Raw genomic sequence first — 22,095 nt, 5'->3', positions numbered from 1 at the left:
GCGTGGGTAGCTGGAGGACTGAAGCCCCTCACAGCACAAAGCACGTGCATGCTGCTTATGTTGACCGAGGGCAATCAACAGGAACGGATGGGACATAGAAGTTCCCATAAACACCACTGGCGGCTGCTATAATTAACCAGGAAGGGTGCTGCTTCCTAATTTACAGTTCCTGTGATTTTCTGCTTGCCCGGCTTGCTGGGACGGAGCTTCCCACAGCAGCTGCTCCCTGAGGACAGAGAGCCAATGATGTGCTGTGTGCAGATGAGCACTCGTTAGGTTATTTGGCTTCTCCCACCCTTGCAAGTTAAGACATTGCAGGTCAGCACTGCAGAAGCACCCTATCAAAGCCTACCTTCCAACTCATGTCTTCTGAGCAAGAGATTCTCCTCTTGTCCAGTTTGAGTTAGGATCATCAACACCCAAACTAGGAACCCCCTCTGGAGCCAAGCTGTGGTTTCCAAGACACCCATATCATGCTGGATTTCAGCAGCAGCCTGGGCAGTTCTTGGCTTTGGGGTAGTTTGTAATGCTTCTACCCAAACCTGGTGCAGCACAAGACCCAGGTGCACACACAACATCATTGTTAAGGGTCACCCTTGCTCACCACTTCCCATCCTGCAACAGTGTGGTGAAAGATGGAGAAATGCCCCTGTCTGGACTTGGGCAGACACGTACACTCTGCAGGCAGGGTGTAAAATGCAGTGTGGTGAATGGGGTGTTGTCTCGCTGTTGTTGGTACCTTGGCCACCTTTCATGACTCTCCTTCTCCTGAGCCACCCTACAGATGGTGGACTTCCTGTCTCCCACGTGGGATACAGCTGTGAAAAGCAAACCTGTAAAAGGTCAAGGGCAGGGAACCCCAGATGCAGCCTGCTTCACTAGGATACCTACTACATGCATTACAGGTGGGTTTTTACAGGTTGGTGCCTCACCAAGACGGTCACTTGTGAACTAGAGCTGTCAAGAACACAGAGTCCATCCTGCTGCATCCTTGGCTCCAGCCCTGCTACCTTTTCCGGCTCAAAGAGGAGCCATGCTCTCTGGCAGGTTAATTCAGCTCTAATAACTCATCTTACCGGCACTTTCTGCAACTAGTTGCTTTGTGCTGGGCCTGAGGGATCTGTATTATATCTGTATTATTATTATTATCTGGCTCTCAAGGACTCAGCCAGACGCAGAGCTGGCCAAAACCCAGTGAGGAAGAGATGGGGAGCAAGGCCTCTAGCAGCACCCAGCACCCCAAACCAAGCCTCCCCAGCCCTACACCACCACCCTTCCCTGTGGGACTCTAGAGAAAAAGGAAACCATCCCTTGGGGCATGGTTTGGACCACAGGACCAATCCCTTCCAGACAGCCCCTATAGCTTGCTGAAGCTGCAGGGGCAGCCAACATAGGGAAGCAGCAGGGATGGCCTGCCCCAGCCCCCAGCCTCTGAATTAGGTCAGTGGAGCTGTAACATCTGGCAGCATGGCTGCCTTCCTGCTGGAATTAGGTACAAACACCACCCTGATGCTTTTACGTAAATATGCCATCATGGGGCTGGCAGATGCTGATGGGCTGAACATCTGCACTGCCACCCCTTGAGGCCCAGGCAGATTATACCTCAGCTTCTGCAGCCATCCTCTCCCTGCACCGAGCAGGCTCAGGGACCCTGAGTGCTGCCCAGCATCCAGCCCTTCTCATTTGTTTCTTCTATTTTGCTTTTCTAATAAATGCAGAAACACCTCCAGGTGGTCCCTTTGGGACGCTCTGCACTGCTCACACCACTCTGGGGAGTGGGGGAGGGGGAAACTGTAGTCACGAATAGGAAGCAGCAGGTGTTGCACTTGAGCTTTCTATTGTTGCAGAATATTCAATTTCTGCATCCACGGGAGCATTTATTCGTGCCCTCCAACATGCAGCTGTATTTCCACAGTTCCACATGGGGACTGTCCTCAGGAAAAGGCCATAAGACACCTTGGATGGGTATTTGTGGGAAGCAACACGGATGCTGAGGCAAACGGAAAGCCAATAGAAGAGTAATGTGAATCCCACCCCACAACGATGGTCCTGATGTGCCAATGGGCCGCGATGCTTAAATCACGTTGTGACTCAGTAAACTGGCCTCCTTACTGCTATCGAATGTCATCTGCCAGGCTTTGAGATGGAGATGGTCAGCATCTACTGCCGTGCATTTGTCTTGGTGGACAGAAATATTTCAGTAAGTTTTACATCAGAGCCCTTTGCAGGAATTCCTGGGCTAACATCTGCTGTCTGCACAGCTACAGAGACCATCTGGCATCACACAGGACCTCACAATCCAACTCAGTTATCTGGATGCCTCATTCTCCACACAGGCTCATTTGTTCTGTTATCTCCCGCGGTCCCAGAGGAGAGAGAGAGAGAAAAGCGCTCCCCAGCTTCTCTGCAGGACGTGCAGAGAAATTGCCTGTCTGAGAAGCTGCTAAAATACAAACGTATGCATTAGTGAAAGCCATTCGACCAACAGGGAAAAACAACCTGCCTTGTCCAGGCAGGGACTGTGGCTCTAATTCAAGATACTTGTACACTGCACTTCCAGATTTGCTTTGGAGCAAGGGCTGCAGGCAGAGCCTGGTGTTTCCTCAGCGGCAGGAGAGGAGAACCCCTCGGTGAACACGGGTAGTATCTCATACACTGGAGGATGTTGCCACCTGCTGTTTAAACGCAGGATGGGCTTGGATAGTTTGTGGTAATTTCTGGGTTTAAGCAGCTCTGCAGCTGGAGGAGCAGCTGGGTGGCTGCAGGAGGGAAGCACCGGACATCCCACGCACTCACATTGACTTTCTGTGCTGTAACTCAGATCTTACCACAGCTTCTCCTCCACCCGTGGGACCCTCCCTTCCTCCCTGCTGTTTCCTCCCTGCGATCAGAGCTGCAGCATCACCTGCAAAGCACACCCTGACAGCCCCTGTGGGTGCTCGGGGCTACCTCTGCTCCGCTGCTCCTGGTACAGGGTGAAGGTCTTGGGCCAGGCCTGCGGGTCCGACAATGCATCTGAGCCAAAAGTGTTTATTATCACTGGTGCTGTTTTTGAAGAGCTATCAAAAGTGCTTAAATACAGCAGGAGCAGGCGGTGAACTGCCGCCCTGATTTGCAATTCAAAGAATTAGGTCAGGGAACTGAGGATTAGAGCGTATACACACGTAGGCATGTTGGGCAGGATTTCAAACAAACCAATAAACAAACAAACAGGGCCCGTGTTTTGCTGGCAGGTGGCTCAGCTCAAGGCAGAACCAGCTTGCACTTTGCATCCCATTGGCTTCCATGGAGGCTACTGCTAGCTGACTGAGGAGGGAATTGGAGAAGCCAAGGGAATAACATGTTCTTAATAACGCAAAACCGCAAGTTTTTTATCTTGATTTACACAGCCTGGCTATCTTAGTGCACACAGAAAGACGATCACCTCCATTAGGAAATTACCCTGGCAGCACAAAACACGTTGTGGCTGCCTCAAACCTCTCTGCATGACAGCACCGAGGTGATACATTACAGAGAGATAAGAGGGCTCGAGTTGCGCTCCCTGCCACGAGAAGGGGGTAAGATTTCTATTCTATTTGCTCATGTCTGCCTGCAATTTCTCACTGTACTGCCTGAAACAAAATATGATGGGGACAGGTGTCGCTTCAAAGTCATGAGGTGGTTACAGGCAGTGGGTGAGGAATCCCACTGCCATCCTCTGAAGAATATTTCTACTGTTCTTATTAGAATATAGTTCACATTTCAGAAGAACATTTGGGCCTAGCTGGAAGCCACACAACCTGCCAAGAGCACCGGCTGCATATTGCCTTGGAGAAACAACCACGTGGTCACGGGAAGATGGGTGGGAGAAACCACAGTACAGTGCAGTATTTCACAAGTGCTTATTCCTGAAGGTGCGTGAGCAGCTCCTTTCAGGAGTGGCAACACAGCAGGCCTTCGTGATGGCTGGCCACCAAACCCCAGCAGCCACTTGGCAGGACAGAAAACTGGATGAAGCATTATTGGATTGTGGAGGAGGGAGTAATTGCCTTTACAGAATCTTAAACAACATCAGGTTAGGAAAACTGAGATGCTGGCAATGGAGAAATATAAGCTGTATCAAGAGAAGCTTGAATGCACTAAGGGATACTCTAGCAGGAAACTTGAGATTTGTATGCAAAAGCTGGCCCTTGAGGGAAAGGCTGTCCTTACCACCCAGGGATGAGCAAAACTCCACAATACTGCGCAAACTAGGAAGATGGGCCCTTAAAACACCAGCTGGCTCCACAGGTTCAGCTGTACTTTCTGCTTATTTCCCAAGCATAAGCTGATAATCTCCCACCCCATTCCTGGTTTCCATGTTGATTTATTTGCACTGGTTTGTAGCTAAACCAGACTGAGGTGCGTATTGAGTCAACAGGACAAAAACAATCCTCTTGACAAACAACTAAGGACTTCTTTATGCTTAATCACGATATTAAGATTGCCTCACCCCCTAGGATGCCAAATAGAGGGGTGGTGTTGGTGTTGCCTAAGCAGCATGAGCACATGTGTCACTGCTCAGGTCATGTAAGGTCATAACCTGAACCCCAGAGGTACAACACAGCCTCTGATTGACTACAAAGGGCACCACCGGGTCAGTGACCACCAAATAGAAAACTGCTGTGAACCTGAAACCTCTCAACACCGCTACATCTGAACTCAACAGCAGTGCTTCGTGCTGGAGGCAGGGATGTTAGCAACCAGATGCTCAGGATGCTGAAGCAGAACCCTGGGTAGGCAACATAAGTAACCCAATGAAACTCATTCCACAGCAGAAAAAAGCCCTACATTTGTGGTCTTTTTTTTGTTGTTGTTGTTTTTATGCTATATACAGATATACACACACGTCTTCCTATCTCTCTCTATACAAAAGCAAATACATAAATACATGGGCTAGTGCAGCAGCTGACATGGCAGCCTGCTTGCAGCGCCATACACAACAGGACTGACCATAGTTTTCCCATCTTCACAACCTGCTTAACATGTTCAAAGCTGAATTGAAATCTTAAAACAGAAGTAGTACCACTTCTAGCCTTCTGACTGCATGAAGACTACATTACTCAAACAATCAGTGTGGACAAAACAGCCAGCTGAAGTACAGAACTGCTTCTAAATACCTCTAAAGCTGCGCCTAGCCTCTGTGGGTGGCATTTAACAGCATACGGTAAAGGATGCAAGAGATACAGCACAAGCCAGTGACACCTGGATGCAGTAGGCTGCTGACCAACTAGGATCAAAATGTTACAGAATATTTATGTGCCATCATACAGTGAGCCTAACCAGAGCATAACCTCACTTATGGTTATCCCAAATGTGTACGGGGGGGTGAGTAAGGTGGGGACAAAGAGAACAAGTGTGATTAAAATGGTTTGCTGGTAAATTAAACCTCTGTTTCAGAGCAATGGAGAATGCTAAAGCAGAACCCTTTCCACAGAAACTACATCCAGTATTTCAACCAGTTCTCAAGGCCATTCAGAAGAGCAACTTCTTTTCCAGGCTGTAGCTTTTACCTGTTCTCTACACTGATTTCTTGAATTCCACTGGAGCCCAAGGGGGGCGGTGGGGCAGGCGCAGGAGCTGTGCATTCTCTATGATATAGTAGAAGATGAGGGATTTTGCAATTCTGTTTATTTGAAAGGCAAAAACTATGTCCATTCAGTGGTAATCACAGTCTTCTTTCTGAAAAGAGAGGGGCAATGTATTTTAAATAAGTTACAAGGAGTCTCTCACACAGAGCTCTGAAAAGCTCTTCAGTGCAAAGCAAAGCACATAAATGTCATTTGTAACTGTAACTCACTTAACTTCTGTAAGAGTAACTCATGTATAAGGAAGTAAAGTATAGTAGCAGGAGTAATACAAGCAGCCCTTCTGAAGTCCCCGAAGAGGCTGCTCGTGTGGTATAGCAGCCTTGCCAAACGCACACAGAAGCTGCTAGGAGGCATAGCGGAGATGCTGCAGAGCAGAGACCCTGTGGATCCCGCAGGGCAGGTCAGACACAGCAGGAGTACACAGACAGCTGCTGCCCTCTCCTGGGCAAGAGGGATTCTCCTTTTACCAACACAACACAGCTGGCACCCTGCAGCTGACTGAAACGAGATGCACAGACAGCTCAACTACGCACAAGCATTTTCTGTGCCTCAAAGTGATTCCTCAGACGAACCAAAGACAGATGGCAATCAAGTCCAGATGGAAGAAAAGTCAAAACACATCCCAGGCAATTACTTGGCTACACAACTGCTTTAAAACTGCTGACACAGCGCCGTGTAACATCACAACATTGTTTATTATGTGACTTTTTACAATACAAACAAAAATACAGAAATGCAGTATATGAATACAGCTAAATGCGAATCGGTGATTTCTTTTTCTTGAGGCCATATTCCCATTTCTAGTAAAATAAAGAAAGACTGCACACAGGTAGAAACAGGTTGGTAGTTAACTCCACAATTTTGCCTAGAAATGACCTATAAATGCGTTTTCCTGCTACTTACCATAAAATGTAAAAAGGGAGTTAAAGGAAAGATTTACTCACTGGTTCCTACCATATGAAAGAAGCTATATTCTATTTAGGAGGGCCAATATATGGAAAAATATCTAAATTAAATGTTATTACAAAAATGAAGCAGTAATGAGATCCTTCTGGCTAAAGAAGTTACTAAATGAGGATAGCATATATTTAAAGAATCCAAAACATAAAAGGGTTGTTATAAAAAGCTTAGGTGCACTGTAAGCCTACAACTTCTGTTTTTCCATGTGTACTTTTAAACAATGGAAGTGTCAAAAATAGGGTCAACTGTGTTAGACTAAATTACATTATTGTATATGCTGCACTGAATGGAATTCTCATATTACAATGATAGGGAAGCATCATTTGCATCATTATTATGGCAATTTATCCTCACTAAAAACCGTCTGGAGTCCTTGCATTTGAGTCTCCTGTAAACCGTCAAACCACCAGAACATGATTGTACAACAGTAAAACGTTTCCTTTTGCATTAAAATGGCGTCTGTTTAAAAAAAAAAGAAGAAAAAAAAAAAAAAAAAAAAAGAAAAACAGAAAAAAAAAAGGTACTTAGAGCTGTTACTTTTCCAAGTACACAACACCCCAGACTATTCAAGGCATCTCATTCTCCATCAAAATGAACAAAAATTTGTCATGCTGTTAAATCCATTACTATGGATACGACTGGTGCAAAATTAGTCAAACGGATCCAACAAACACTGATGTCCAGGCTGGCATATTGGCAACTAATACGTAACTGGTGGTCAAAGTGATGCATTTAAAATATCTTCCCTTTCTTCTTATTCTTTTCCAAGGTTCTACAACAATATTAAAAATAAAAGTTAAATATTGAATACAAGTTGTGTGTCTTTTCTATATACAGATTATGCATTCTGTCAAGTCTTGCAGGTTGTGATGCACGGTGTGAAAATGTATGTAAAAGTACAGAGAATATAGGAAAGTAAACTTAAACATCCATCACAGTATCCCCCCTGCTATGGACCACAAGATTTGAATGCTTTAACTCTTGAAGCCTCAGCTCTTTATCCTTCCAAAGTCTGGTATGATCTAACTTTCAAATACAAGTAGGTTTTTGTTTTAAGATAGATCTAGTTACATATGAAGACAGTGCTTTTCCAGATTAAAAACATGCTTTAGATGCTAACAATATTCCCACTATTTCTAATATTATACTGTTCTTATACTATATTCGCTATATTATATTCTCTCTATATACTGTACTGTTAGTATACTATATACACGTATACTGTGAACTGAAGAGCATGAATCAATTTACCTGGAGGAATTCTGTTGTTCCAAAATACGTTGCTGAGCTTCCCAGTTTGCTTTCTCATCCTCAAACTGGCGACGCTTTTCCTCTAATTCTTTGTGTTGAGCCTCCAAATTCTTTTTCATTTGCTCGTGGCGTCGCTGCAGCTATAGAAAAAGTCACCAATAGATTCAGTAAGGACACAGAACGCAACAACTACGCATTTACAGCAACAAACATCAGCAACTAAAGTGAGATAGTACTACAGTTTATCTGTAGAGAAAGTAATTCTTTGACCAAAAGCACTAAGGTTTAGAAGCACCAGTAACAGATTAAAAACAAACAAAAAAACCCAAACACAAAAAGCCATCACATCTTACAGCTCATAGAACGCACTGCAAATGCCACCTGAGTTACAAACAGGGGTTGTAGGCAGTTAGATGCTGCAAGTATCAGATGCAAAAGTAATCAAGAATATCAAGAATGTTTGATAATTAATGTACATGTTAAACTATAAAACATTTGAATATCAATAATGCATAAAATAACAGTATCTTGGACTTTCACAGAAGGAATAAAATCTCACTGTTTTCATCCTACAGCGTTAACTATGTTAAGGATCTGTTTGGAAAAACATTATTAATTTATTAGTTTATTCCCCAATTCATATGAATTGCTACTAATATTACTAATGAAACAAATTAGTAGCATTATCAAGGTGAATTATCTGCGCTGTCAGTACAGCACAACAAGTCCCTCCTTCTAGGACCTCTCTCTATTGGTAGAAATTGCAATCAAAGAATGGAAGCACTGTGAGGAAAAGCAATCCCATTCAGGTGGTCTAACAAGTGTTTCTAAATGAGATAAACAGGAACGCCTCTTCTTCTATCCATCTATCTAAAAAAAACATAAGCTTCAAACTCAGAACTATCTACTGCCTACTTTTGAGCATATGGAGAAATACAATGAAAATGTATGAAGTTTAGAATGAAGAAAGAGGTAAAAAGAATGAATTACAGTAATAATTAAAGACAGAAATAGAGGGACATAATGGGTGAAAAAGTCATGAGGCAGTAAATGAAAAACAAAAATAAGGAGCTTTTTTCCCCTTGTTTTTAATATCACAATATTTAACTACAGGTTCCACAGTACATCGTGTAAGAAGTACAAATGAGTCAATAATATTTAAGAGGGAAAAAAAAATAATTAAAAATAATAATAATAAAAAAAAAAGTCAAGGAAATGCAAGTCCATCAGTGCTTAATTAACAAAAAGAACCCCTCTGTTCGATGGTTTTCTTCCTCTGTTTGTTTTTGGTTTGTTTTTCCCCTCCCTTTCTCTGATCCAGTATATCTTGGCTCTCTACAGTACCCAGCCTGGCAAGCATTCCAATTACTCTGCCAAGTTTCCTCTCTTTCCCTCAAATCTGGAGCCAAATTGTCTTCAGGAATTTTGACAGTTTCGAACTCCTCTACTGAACTCCTTGAGAGATTCCACCTCTTCAAAACTTACAATTTCTTTTCTACCTAAATGCAATTCTATACTAATTTCTTAGAAGGAGCACTTCAAGAGCTGCCTGAAACCCATAGAAATAATCGCACTGAGTTCAACTAGATGAGATAAAAATTAAGAGTTAAAAATGTGTAAAATTTACGTGTGTTCAAATGACACAGAAATCCTGCCTTTTTACCTTATTACTCTCATCTAGATGCTCTCCTAGACACTACCAGGAATTCCTGAAATGTTTCTTCAGTATGTAAGGCCAATTCTTGTTACTACATCAGCTTGTATAAAACCATGGAAGTCTCAAGAACTTTAAGTACACTGAAGAAAACAGGTACAAAATATTCCACAGAAGGAGGGAAAAAAGAAAATTATAAGTACTTCAATGTACCGTGACAGTGAAAATAAAAAGAGCGTCTACGTGAATGTTAAAATTACATTCTAAGTTTGTGCTTACACCATTTCAGCAAAGACAACAAGCTGGGAATAAAGAATAACCCAAGTTTTCTTTAAACATGAAATGCTGGAAGACGTTGGAGAAAAGAGACACCTCTGTATTTGTTCAGCTTCAAGGATATTTAAGACATTTCATTACCTCAGCTTCGGAGTCCTTCAGTTTCTGTACTTTTTCTTTGACTTTCATCTCAAACACCTGTTCCATTTCCATCTCCATTTTTTTCATTTTGGCTACATGCTCTCTCCTTTCCTCCTCCATCTGTGCCAGCGGGCTCCTGCCATAAATACAGAAGAAGTTAGCTAATAAGAACTTGTTTTTTCCTGTTAAGTTAGGGCATCTGCAAGAAAAACAAGATAAAAATGCTGAAGCACCAAAATAAACAGCACAGCTGTATGCACAGCTAGCTTAACTAACTCTGTATTATTTTATTAACTACTAGGCTTTCTACAAAATACATTTCATATGGTATCTCTCCCCAGCTGATATATCTTGCATTAAAACTGAAGAAGCTCTTTTTTTTTTCCCCTTAAGGCTTAGCTAAAACCTGGTCGTGCATAGGGAAGAAATAAATGTAGTAAAAAAAAAAATCAGCATCTTCCAAGTGATCTTCAGGCATCTCATTCTTTCCAGTTCAAATATATACAAAAATTAATGGACAGAACCTTGATGTTGAACAGACTAATAAAAAATTTTAACAGTGTTGCAGACCAAATCTCAATTTCTCTCTAAATTTTCACTGTTCAAAGTGACTGGAAGTGTGAAGTTAGCATTACAGCTGTGTTGAAGGTGCTGGTTTTGTATTTCTGAGGAGTTAATTTAGCAAAAAAAAAACGTTTTGGGCAACTGAGCATCAGTTATTCATGAAGGTGTTAGTTGGATGACTTGACTCCTGAAAAATACTATTCAAGAATAAAAACAATGCAGGTTTTTTCCTTGCATATTACATGGTTACTACTTCTCCAAATTCTGCTGAATTTTTTAAGATGTAAATAAAGCTTGTATCACACATTAAAGCGATACAAGTTTTAAATGGCAAGTTTCACGCTACGTAACCAATAAATTTATGACCCGGTGATGATTCCTACACAGTCTTATCAATAGACTTTCCTGCCTTTCATCAAAGAACAACTACTGGCCTTATTTCAGATCTGAGTCACTATAGCTTTGGAAAACATCCGTTTTAACCATTCTACTGGTATAGAACAGTTGAATATATAGGGAACTGCTACAATCAACAAGCAGATGATAACCGCTGTAATGTATGCAAAAACCACTCAGGCTGGCAAACTATAAATTAGTGGTAGCAAATTTGTACCCTACCAAAACGTTTTTGGTTTCAGTGTTTAAAAACAAACAAAAACCCCTAAGCTGTTTTAAAAAAAAAACAAAACCCAAACCAAAAACAAATTGTAAGAGAACATCTAATTGAGAAACTACCAATGACGACTGAAATAAAATGAGCAACATCTACTCTGACGTAGTTTGTCATTGTTAAAGGAATGAGTATATATATATACCAAATTGTCACGACCTGTTCAGACTGTTAATGGCTCAGTTTGTCATTATTACTTGCTCATATTCAATAGCTAACCACAAAGTGGAAGTGAACTACGTCAAATCAAGGTCATGTGAATGGTTTTTGAAATACTGGCATTTTAAAATATGCTTTAAAGGTGATAATTGGGGGCGGTAAGGAGGAAGAAAAGGCTCTTCTGTTATAAAAGTAATTTAAAGCTGAACTAATATTTGCAAAATTTGGAACAAACACACAGAACTGAAAGTGATCCTCCGTCTAATGCTCACTTTAGCCATATAAACAGCCAACCGATAGCAACTTTTGTCAAGGAGAAATTTTGTTTAAGCATGGGTCACAGATAAAAATACACAAAAAATGTTTCACTTAAGAAGATGATGAAAGAGAAAGTAAGTAGCAGTATTTCTGTAAGGTAATCAGCTGTCAAATTTAAACTATTCAACTATTGTTACTGTTTAGGATTATAAATTCTCAAACATGTCTGCTCTTAGATTAACGTAGGACTTGAAAGGGAAGCAGTACTGTCCTACTGACAGCCTGGTAGTCTAAAAGGGTCATCTAAAAGGGATGTCATGCAAGCTGGATTTGATAGAGGGGCAAAAATTAGTCTGCAAAGAAACTTTGCTGAACTAACAAGCAAACATTTAAGTTGAGCTCCTTTCAACAGAGGTCACAACATGTTTTGTTAGGGCTGAAGTACCCTCCACAGGTTTACATCCTGTTTCACTCTAAAATAATGCAAATATGTTGAACAAAAAAGAGCTAAAATACACAAAGCAGGGATGTAAAACGTTCTGTCAGATCAGTTAAATGTACGGTAACACAGCCCTCTGTTAAAAGTGGAACCTCTGCAAGCCAGTAAAATAAGGTAAAACCATGGTCAGAAAAGATTAAAGCGACTGACTTCTCAATTGAATGAAGATGGGTAAATTTACAGGTAAGTATGAAAACTCCACTCATTCTATGTTAGCATCTATATTAATAAATCTTAGATGGAAACTGGAAGAATTTCATAATTTATGAGCTGAAACAGCCCTCTAATCATTATTAAAATCTGACCATATTTGTTTTGAGGCTTAGCCAAGAAGTTTTTAAAGAGAAAGAGCTTTACAGAGACATTTGCCACTGAAAATATTTATAACTTCTTAAAGTTGATATTAGCATAGCTTTAGAACAACAAAAAACAGCCGGGGGGTGGGGAGGGAAAAAAACAAACCAACAGTGCCAAGAGTTGGACAACAGAAAACTGTTTTAAATTGGAACCATTCAACAGTAAAATCCTTTTTGTGTTTAAAGAATTTTTGTCTAAATTTTGTTTTTGGAAAAATTTAAATGACCACTTACATGCCTTCAACTGTGTCAAATCTAAAAAACAAAAAATACAGAGGCTTAGCTTCACATGCTTAAATAAAACCACAAAACCAAAAAGCAGTAACTTTAAAGGTAAATTATTCATTATTAATAGATTCCTAAAGCTAATTATTTGCTCCCACAAAAGCAAATTTTTTTCCACACTGAAAGGAAAGTGTTAGTTAAAGCTTATTATATTTAAAATTCAGTTAGTAAGTCACTACCAACATGTCAATATTAATGCAGATTGGATGTGCAGATATTTTCAGGAATAGTTTACCTGCAATACGTAATGCTTTTAAAGCAATCTTAAATAGTTTAGTGACACCAACAACCACTTGCTTTAAATGAGCTCTATGAACCCAAAGCCACACTGAGGCTTACATACTCGTTAAAAGGTTGTCACCTAGTGAAGGTAATTATGTTAAAATCAAGCTCTAATGCTCCTGTGCTGCAAAAAGAGCACTTCAGTCAATGGCCAGCAGAGGTCTCACAGGAGGTTGTGTTCAGCTCTGCTTCGCTGCTGCTGTCACTTCCTCCCAGCATGACGCTTCACCCTACCTTTCCTTCTCTCTGGTGAAAAGGAAGCAGAGAATCTTGGTGTTTCAATAAGGCTATCAAAATATTGAGAATATGGTCAAAAGGAGTTAGTAGTCGTCTAAGCTAGGCAGTTAGAAGAATCTGTGCGTTGTGTATTTTGTGACCCACTGTGCCAGTTGATTGAACAGAGGAGTAACCAGATAGGGATCATCTTTACAGTGTACAACATGACTTGAAACCCACTGAAAATATCAGCCTCATATAGCAAACTGTAAAGACTCAGCGAATTGAGAACTGTAAATTTCAGAGCAAAGGCAAATTTCAGCATATGGCACATAGTGCTCACATACAATTACTGCAGAGTGTTATTTATATACCTGAAGATTACCCTTGATGATTTTTTTTTTTTTTTTAATTAAGTCACATTTATCTCAAAGATTTGAAGAAATCAGATACTAAATACAAAAAGGTAACATCATGGTGCATGCTTCAGACTGCTCTCTTGTGTTGCCTGTAGAACAGTTGATTACAGTTTCATCAAAGCAAAGGAGAGAAGCAAAAGAAAACTGCATGGGATGTCTTGCTTCAAGTCATCCACACAACATTGCTAAAACTCATACAGTGTACTTATTTTCATATTTGTACTTTTGTTCAAAAAAAAAGTGAACAGTTGCATGAAAAATAAAGATCTCTTCAACTCTTATTCTAAGGTGAAAAGGTCAATCCAGTCTTCACCAGCTGCCAGGAGGAGATGCTTTTGGAGAAGTCCAAGCACCACAGCTCATCTAATCTCTTACGTATACTCTCACAGTTTACAAAAAAGACAGCAGCACAGGCGTTTCCAGAGCCAGAGTTTGTATCTGTGTTTAACAGGATGCTTGTAATACAGCCAGACAGCAGCAGAGCCGGTCTCCAGTCCTCAGATAGAGACACAGGATCTGTCTGCCATTAAAGAATCAGATTTCCTGAGAGCAAGTTAAATATTACTCCATTTTGAGGCAGACGGTTCTTTCAAAAAGCAAGCAAACACAGCGCTCCTCAGGGATGCACGGATAAAGCATTAATATTTGTTCTTCCTCCTTGTAATTGATTTCCAGGAAGATGTACATGGTTACCAAGAAAGTTTTCTTTATGCTGTATCAACTATCATAGACTCAAATGTACGAAAACACATCAAAGCCAAAAGAAGCACATTCAAGCTTGAAAGAAAATAAAAAAAGGCTGGTAACTAAACATATAACTAAACATATGTAGAAGGCAGAAAGAGAAGAATAGCATCAGATACTTCATAACCACTGTGTGCACTCATGACACTTTTAAATTAAAAGGCCACTCAATCTGAAGAAAATCTCTAATGAAAGGTTCGAAATTACCTGTTACAGGTTTGCAACAGACTTTGCTGTCTTTCAGATGGATGAATCAAACTGATAAATTATTTCTTGAAGGAAAAAAAACTAAAACCAAACCAAACCCAGTGGCTAAATGTGCGAGTTGTACATGTTCATCTCAGAGATTCGGTGCCCAGTGTTTGCAGTGGTTTCAAAAGGCACTTTTAGCTGTAAGTATTTAAGTGGGACAGCACAGTGATTGAGATGGCAACTAAGCATGCTTCTGAAAGCAGAGTAGTTCCAGATATCTGGAGCATAAATTCCAGTGAAAAAAAGGTACAGTGATGACCTCAGTAACCAATTGGCAAAGATGGACAATGCAAATAGTTTTGAAATTGTTTGGAACAGGTATTCATGCAGAAATGCATCTCATGTTCACAGTCAGGAAATAAAAAACTTTCTGTTTCCTCAGCAAAGAGAAAGTAAGCTCCAGTTCTTGCACCCAAGCGTGTTTCCTTCCCTGCTGAGCTACTCTGCTCTCAAACGTGCAAGCTGCCTTACATCCGCCCCAATTTTTCCACAATGACTACCTCCTTTAGTAATTTTAGTTCTGAGAGCTCCTCCCCTCTCAGCTCTAACGCTGCACTACTATGAATAACTTGAGAAAATTCTAACACAGTTGCTAGATATCTCCAGGAGCTCTGAGCTGCAAATCAGCACTAAGATGGCAGTGAGAGGTGAACACACCACTGTGTTACAGACTATTCTAAGATTTGACTTCACTACAAACTTTACCTGAATTTCAGTACATTTTGTGAAGAGTTGATTTAACTTCCATCCTATTTTTGTTAATGCTAAGCAAGGAAGCATCATGTTCTCTTATTCTATATGCAACTAGACTGTGCCCACTTAAATCATTCTCTCACAGTAACTTTCAAAGCACAAACATACTGTCAAGTATGGAGTGCTTTACTGAAAGAATGGCTTTGTAGCATTCACCCAGATGAAAAAAACAGCTATTTCCATGTTAATGGTGGGTAGCTTCTCTTTTTTCCTTCCAGGAAAAACAGCTGTAATTCAGTGTATCACTGGATGAAGAGAAGAGCATCCTGTAATTTGGTTGAGAAACATATATCTAATTATGTCACAGGAAAGAAGAGCATCACTAATTAGTAATAATTTAATCATTAATTAGTGTTGATACACCCAAAACTGAGAAAATGCTTGTACTTAAAAATGTGGCTATTTTTAAATAGCATTGTACATGAAGAATATAAGAAAGCTTGCTTTTATATCTTCCAATGATTTAATCAGGTTGGCAAACAACCTGCTGTCAGAGGCAATCAAGATGACTTACTATGGTTAGAAAGCAACAACCACCACAACCTGCACTTCAACTTTACTCCCACAAAGGATCAAGATGTTGCAATAATTTCACTGCCACGATAAGCACCCCTAGAAGCAGCCAGGGCTGCCATTCACTAAAAACAAGTGTCATCAAATGTAAATGATAACTATTTTTAATTTAAAGTTTGTAAAAAAATTATTAACCCACTCTTCTCTCAGAAGCATTCCCTTTATTGATGATTCAGCATTCCTAAGAGCCAATAATGCCCAAGGTAGTATATATTCAAGAACAGAAACAGTAAGGCAGTAAAACTTTCCATTACACACCAGTGATATGTAACTTACAAACAAAAACAGTAAAAATGTTTCCTCTTCAGAGCTAATCCCAACTAAAACTCCTGTTTTTTAAACCTATTCAGTTAGACTAGCACAGATCTTAGTGAACAAAACAAAACCAAATCATGAGTAAGCCAGAAGTGCAGAGTGCTCAGACCAGGACACAACTAAGAGGTAACTGGCTGAAGAATAAAAAAGCAAAATAAATAACTCCCACAATAAAACCACCAACAAGAAAAGGAGCAAACAGATTAAAGAGCAATACAACCGTAACAAGAACTTACTTTGTTAGCTGCCCTTTATTTTTATTGTTGTCAACACCGTTGTATGTAACAGCTGCCAGTTTTCTGCTTCTGTAGTTCTCATAATGTACATTGTTAGTGACATCCTTCAGGTCCTGCATATGAGTTCTGTCAATAAGTGAAATTTATCAGTTTAGTGCACAAACACAAAATACTTCCTGTAAAATTAATACATGTTCACTTTACAGATTGACTTAAACTACATTCCTCCATTAATGTTCCATATCCCACAGTGTCATCATTGATCCACTTAAATTAGAGTTGTCCAGACATCAAAGTTATTTTCCACTGAACTATCTCAAGTTTGCAGTTATTCCAAATTTTATGCGAGAAAATGAGAGTTCTGAGAATAAGCTTACAAGTATATTAAGAATAAATAAGAAAGCTGGACATTATTTATGTAGTAGGTACCCATGAACTACCGCAGGCAAGAAACCAGTCAAAACTCCCTAGTTTCTATCTTTGAAGTGTGCAAAAGATAAATGTAAAGTTCAACATCAACACGAACATGAGCTTCCCCCAGTATTCTCCCACCATCAGCCTGGAGAAAAGTGAAGCTTAGAAGTCAAACTAGGCATTGTTATAATAAATGAACTTACTGAACTGCTGTGAATACAGGAAGAAAAGCCTCTAAGCACCTAACACTAAGAAGCAAAGGAGTCTTCCTTTGGAAAGTGCCAGCAATGAAAATTCTAAAAGATACCAGCAAGTAAGAATATATCAACAGTAACAGACAGCTTGGACTTTTATGGTATATCACAACTTAAGAACAAATAATCAGGAAGAGAGGATTACTTAAAAAACAAAACACCAACTGGTTAGCATTACTTACTTGACATGTGGTCAAACAAGCTCTTGCAAAAAATGAACTAAAGTTTACACTTAAAAACACAGGGTTTATCTGAATTTTTTAGTTCGAATCCTTTTGTCCCTCTGACACAAGAATTTCCAACCTGTTACACACACTAGAAAATTTAATGTTACCCAGAAGTTGCTTACCTTATCAACATGTTCCTCAGAATTGTGAAGTCACAGTGTTCCCCATTTTCAACTGCAGAAAGAGAGTAAATTTTTTTTGTTAAAGACTCCAACTAAAAAATGTGCCTTTCTCAGAGGTAAGGCTTTTTAGATATCATCTGCCTTCTATATTCACTGCAACAACAGATTCCCTCCAGCCTTTTTTCGCTTGCACAATATGTGCAATACCAGCAGGAGAGCATTAGCAGTGTAACTTCTTTCAGTGCATCCTGCCAGTCGAGCTCTTATGCTCCCTGCAGCCTTTCTACCACAGCAGAAACATAATTTGTCACTTTCACTAGCTTTATGATCTTTTGGAGGCCCTGTCAGTACAGTTATGTGATTAAGGATCAGACATCAACTGAAGACCTCAGCCTAGATCCAGCTATTTTCAAAATCTTTATAAGGCAGACTTTATGAAGGCAATTTTTCCCTCCAACATCACAAAGGAGATGCAATGTCTTTGTCTGAATTTTCATGTAATTTTGTTATTCACCAAATAAGCAAAGGAAGGCTGTATGTTCAGTCCTGCAAAGCCATTTAAGACCGTCCTTTTAGTTAAGCTGCAGTTGTTCCCTTTCAAAAACCATAAAATCACATGAGTTTGAAACATTTCTGAAGTTTGTTTTAAAATAAAGAAGAGCTGCACCATTTTGTACATTTCAAAACACTAACGCAAGAACCTTAAAATAAAGCTTGATCCATTCTGGTGCAGCTGGTTTTTACTTTGTGCCAAACCTCATTTCCTGCCAGACATGCACTTCAAAGAGCAACAGCATTGCTCTTTAAAGTACTGGTCCATATTGTGCTTGGTTTCTTTGCTGTTTTGCACTGCACTGAATTTATAGTCCTTTGAAGGCAAAAAATGTGAGAAAAACCTTCTCTTCACTCAATACATGCATGCTACAAAGAAAAAAAAAAATGCAGACATCATATCACCAAGAAGAACAACGCAAGTTTATAACCTTTATTTCACTACATGGCATGGTGCAAGCTTCATTTTCCACGCGTCACTTCAAATAGGTGAACAGAGTTAAAACACAAGCAGTGGTTGCCAAAAGAACAAGCAGTTATCTTAAATCTTACTTTCCAGCATAGCAGAATTTTAAACGAACAAAAAAAAGGGAACTATAAAAACCACTCAATTCAATACCGAGTACCTTCCTGCTATTATGCCCCAGCAATTAGGAGGCATATATTTTAACAAAAAACATCCGTCCAGAAACTTGAAGTCAAATTTAAGTTTGAATTAAGTTGCTAGTCAAGCACATCAAATTAACATCTATAATATGAACATCCTGGAAAGCAGAATTCAAGAAATGAATATATTTCATACAAAAAAAAAAGTTAAACTAAGGATACTAGTAAAGACTTTGATTTTAAGCCTTATCTTACGTAGGAACTGCAGTAAGTTAAAGGTTTACAGTTCCTCAGTGAAATTTCAACAAGATTCTGCATGCAAAATTATGTATTGCTACACCTTTACCTTGTTCCTGTCAGAATAACAAACAATAGCACATTCAATAAATGGTCAGAACAAAACACATTAAATTAAGCATTTCCAGCAAAGGCTAATGCCCTAATATGCTTCCAGTGGCTAAAAACAGCAAGAAAGCCTTACCTTCTGCAACACCCCATGGGTACTGTCTTCCTCTGACTCTCTTGCCATTGACTTCAATGATCGTATTACTACCTACCACAGCAAGAGGTAAACGGTCCTGCAACAGAAAGCATTGCTTCAAGAAAAGTAATTCAACATTTCTAGTGCAAACAGATAACAAAAGCATGACCATGTGTAAACTAAGCATAAGGCAGTCCAGTGTTGTGACTCAGTGATGTAGTTTGCCCAGAGCACAAGAATAGTTGTATTTCCTAATCTCCAAGTAGTTTATTACACTTTTTGCACACACTCACACACTCCTTAAAAATCTGTAGACTGACACATTCTGTAAGTCTGGCTAAGAAATACTACTGTTACTTGGTAAGCTAAACAGGCAAAACCATTTCCTATTTAATCTTGACACATAGTAATTATCAATTCCAAATGCCAATGGCTACAATCAGTGATTACAACTTTAACTGTTCTCTACCCAGACTTCTAAGATCTGCCTAAGAACTACTTCAAATTCTTGTTTTCAGCTGAAGCAAAGAATCTATCAAGTGTAACAAGCAAAGTAGCCAAGAGCAGCTTCAAACAGCTGAAAGAAACAGCATACAAAGATCAAGTATTTTAAGCTTTCACTCTTGCTTTTATTCTTCCTCTTCTCCTCCAGGCCAGCATATCTTAGTCCCAGAATAACTTTAACTTGTGCTACTTGCGTTTTATTTGTCTTATGCAACTCCCACAATAACAAAAGATGTAAAAGCTTTTACAGGCTGTTAAAGTTACTGAGAAAAAGAAGCAACACTGCAAGATGGACTTCAACACACAAGAGTAAAACACAAGTAAACAAGAAGTCTTTCAACAGCCTGACAGCCCTATGGATTTTCTTTAGTCATTCATCTCCATTAAAGTTTCAGAGTATCAATCAGACAGACAGCATTTCTATAACGTAACACACATGCATTCATGCCACTGCACACCTTTCTGAAAGAGGATCCTTGCTTCTTACAAAGCTCCCAATCAAACAGAATGTGGCAGGTGGATAAAAGTCAAGGAGGGTCAGAATAAATAAAAAGTAAGTGATCTTCAAAATACTATTAGTGGAGAACGCGATCTAGTCTTCTCACTCTGAATTTAACCCAAGAAAGGGCTTAAGCCATCTCTGAGAAGAATTTCATTCCCTCAGGTAGAAAGCAGCAACTCTCAGATCAGCCTTACATCTTTTTTTCCCATCCTCTAAAAATTTTGGTGGGCTCTTTCCTAAGGACAAAGCTTTTCATTCTCTATCCTCCCTCCAAAGAGAAAAAGAAAGCAGTTTTTGAAAAAAGGATTTGTTACCTTTATCTTTTTAACAATCTTGTTTTCTTCTTCATCATCCGTTTCTGGAAATTCATATATTTTTATTTTGTGTTCTTGGATTTCTTTCATTATCTAAAAACCAAAAATATTATTTGTTTGAGAAAGCCACACTCTTACAATAATTTATTTCTTGCAGCCATCTGATTCCTCCTTCTTCTGTTTGACTTACAGGACCCTTTTTACTTAGTTAACATCGTGAAACTTGCACAGGTTTAACACCATGAGGCTACTCCAAGGGATTATTAGTGCGACCATCATTTCTTTGCCAGGAGAACAGAGTTTAGCACTGGAGACTGAACAGCTAATGGAATACTATCCATCAGTACAAGGGAGCAGAAATATCCATCGGTTTTCTATGCTCAGGAAAACTGGGAGATTTATATTGATATATGTGCGAATGCAAAAACTAATACAACTGAACTTCAATCCTCAGGCTGGTACAGGAATTGGGTAACCTACAGAAATAACTTAAAAAAACAAATCCAAAACAGTAACAACAAAAAACCTGCAGGCACACTTCAGCCCTTTGAATTCCCACACCTATAATTTCCTGTTCCCAGCTCACTCGAGCATCGTTGCTAGAAGCAAGATCACCTAGTTTAGTCAATAGATTGATTCTAGCAGCAAGATGTACTGAAAACATCTGCATGCGCTAATGAAAATTTAAGAATAACTGACAGTGTCATCAAAAATGAGGCTGTGCTGTTTTGGTGCCGGATTTGTCTGAAGCATCCTTTTAGAAACACAGTGATTAGTTTTACAGCACTTTAGATGGAAAAATATTAGACCATTTAGCTTGCAGCTACACCACATGGCTTTGGAGAATGTCTCTGATTCACAGGTTAGCAATCTCATAAAGAACATCAGTTTCTAGTTCAGGCAAGGACTTTTTTTTTCCAAGTTTCATTTTGCCCTAATTAAGATCAGCTCGTTGATAAAATTGTGTACGTATTAAGAAATATGCTGCATTCTACATTTTTAACCTTTTATATAGGGTTACATCCAAAAAAAAAACCCAACACGTGAGAAAAAACCAAAATGGTCTACAGCATCTTGACTAAGTTTCTCCAAGGCAGGAAACGTCTCTTCATAGTATCATAGTATCATAGTATCGTGCGAGTTGGAAGGGACCTTAGAGATCATCGAGTCCAACTCCCAGGTTTCGAGCCCTCTGTGTAGCGAAGTGGCACTTCTACCCCCTGCGCCACAGGGGGGATTCGAACCCGGGCCCTTCGGGGCCGCAAGCAGCACTTAATACCACTGCGCCACCGGGGGCACAATATTCATATTCAATCTCGTATAAAGAACTTTACATGTGGCATCTCTTAATATCGACATTTTGAAGAATGTGTTATTTTTAAGACTAGAACTTGACACAGTTTGATGAAACCAACCTAACACCTTGTTTCATCATGTTCTGTGTCCTCATCATCCTCCCTGTACAGCAGAGGAAAGATTACGCGTTCCGATCACGTAGCAAAAATAAGCCACTTGGAAACATGACCACCAAACTGGTAAAAATGCAAGGAAACAATGTCAATTGTATCAATCCTACAGTTATCATGTTTAAAAAGTACTACAGACAAGACTGATGGACAGGTATACTTTTTTTCAGCTACTACCTGA

General features: G+C 39.7%; 1 protein-coding gene across 2 annotated transcripts in view; it reads right to left on the bottom strand.

Moving 5' to 3' along the window:
• Nucleotides 1-6,285: 6,285 nt before the first annotated feature.
• The window catches only part of SEPTIN7 (septin 7), a 52,343-nt gene continuing 36,533 nt past the window's right edge, over nt 6,286-22,095 (bottom strand). Inside the window, exons 6-13 of one of the 2 annotated variants that reach the window (XM_072327848.1) lie at nt 20,449-20,541; nt 19,129-19,225; nt 17,490-17,541; nt 16,473-16,598; nt 12,632-12,652; nt 9,892-10,027; nt 7,821-7,960; nt 6,286-7,341 (exon numbers count right to left, since the gene is read on the bottom strand). In XM_072327848.1, coding sequence (XP_072183949.1) covers nt 7,302-7,341; nt 7,821-7,960; nt 9,892-10,027; nt 12,632-12,652; nt 16,473-16,598; nt 17,490-17,541; nt 19,129-19,225; nt 20,449-20,541 — 705 coding nt within the window. In that variant the 3' untranslated portion in view covers nt 6,286-7,301. The remainder of the gene's footprint in view (nt 7,342-7,820; nt 7,961-9,891; nt 10,028-12,631; nt 12,653-16,472; nt 16,599-17,489; nt 17,542-19,128; nt 19,226-20,448; nt 20,542-22,095) is intronic. The other variant, XM_072327849.1, reaches the window with a different exon arrangement.

Source organism: Excalfactoria chinensis, chromosome 2 (genome assembly GCF_039878825.1).
Source record: "Excalfactoria chinensis isolate bCotChi1 chromosome 2, bCotChi1.hap2, whole genome shotgun sequence".
Classification (NCBI taxonomy): Eukaryota; Metazoa; Chordata; class Aves; order Galliformes; family Phasianidae; genus Excalfactoria; species Excalfactoria chinensis.
The sequence above is the reverse complement of the archived record's forward strand: the minus strand, read 5'-3'. Positions and strand labels throughout refer to the sequence as shown.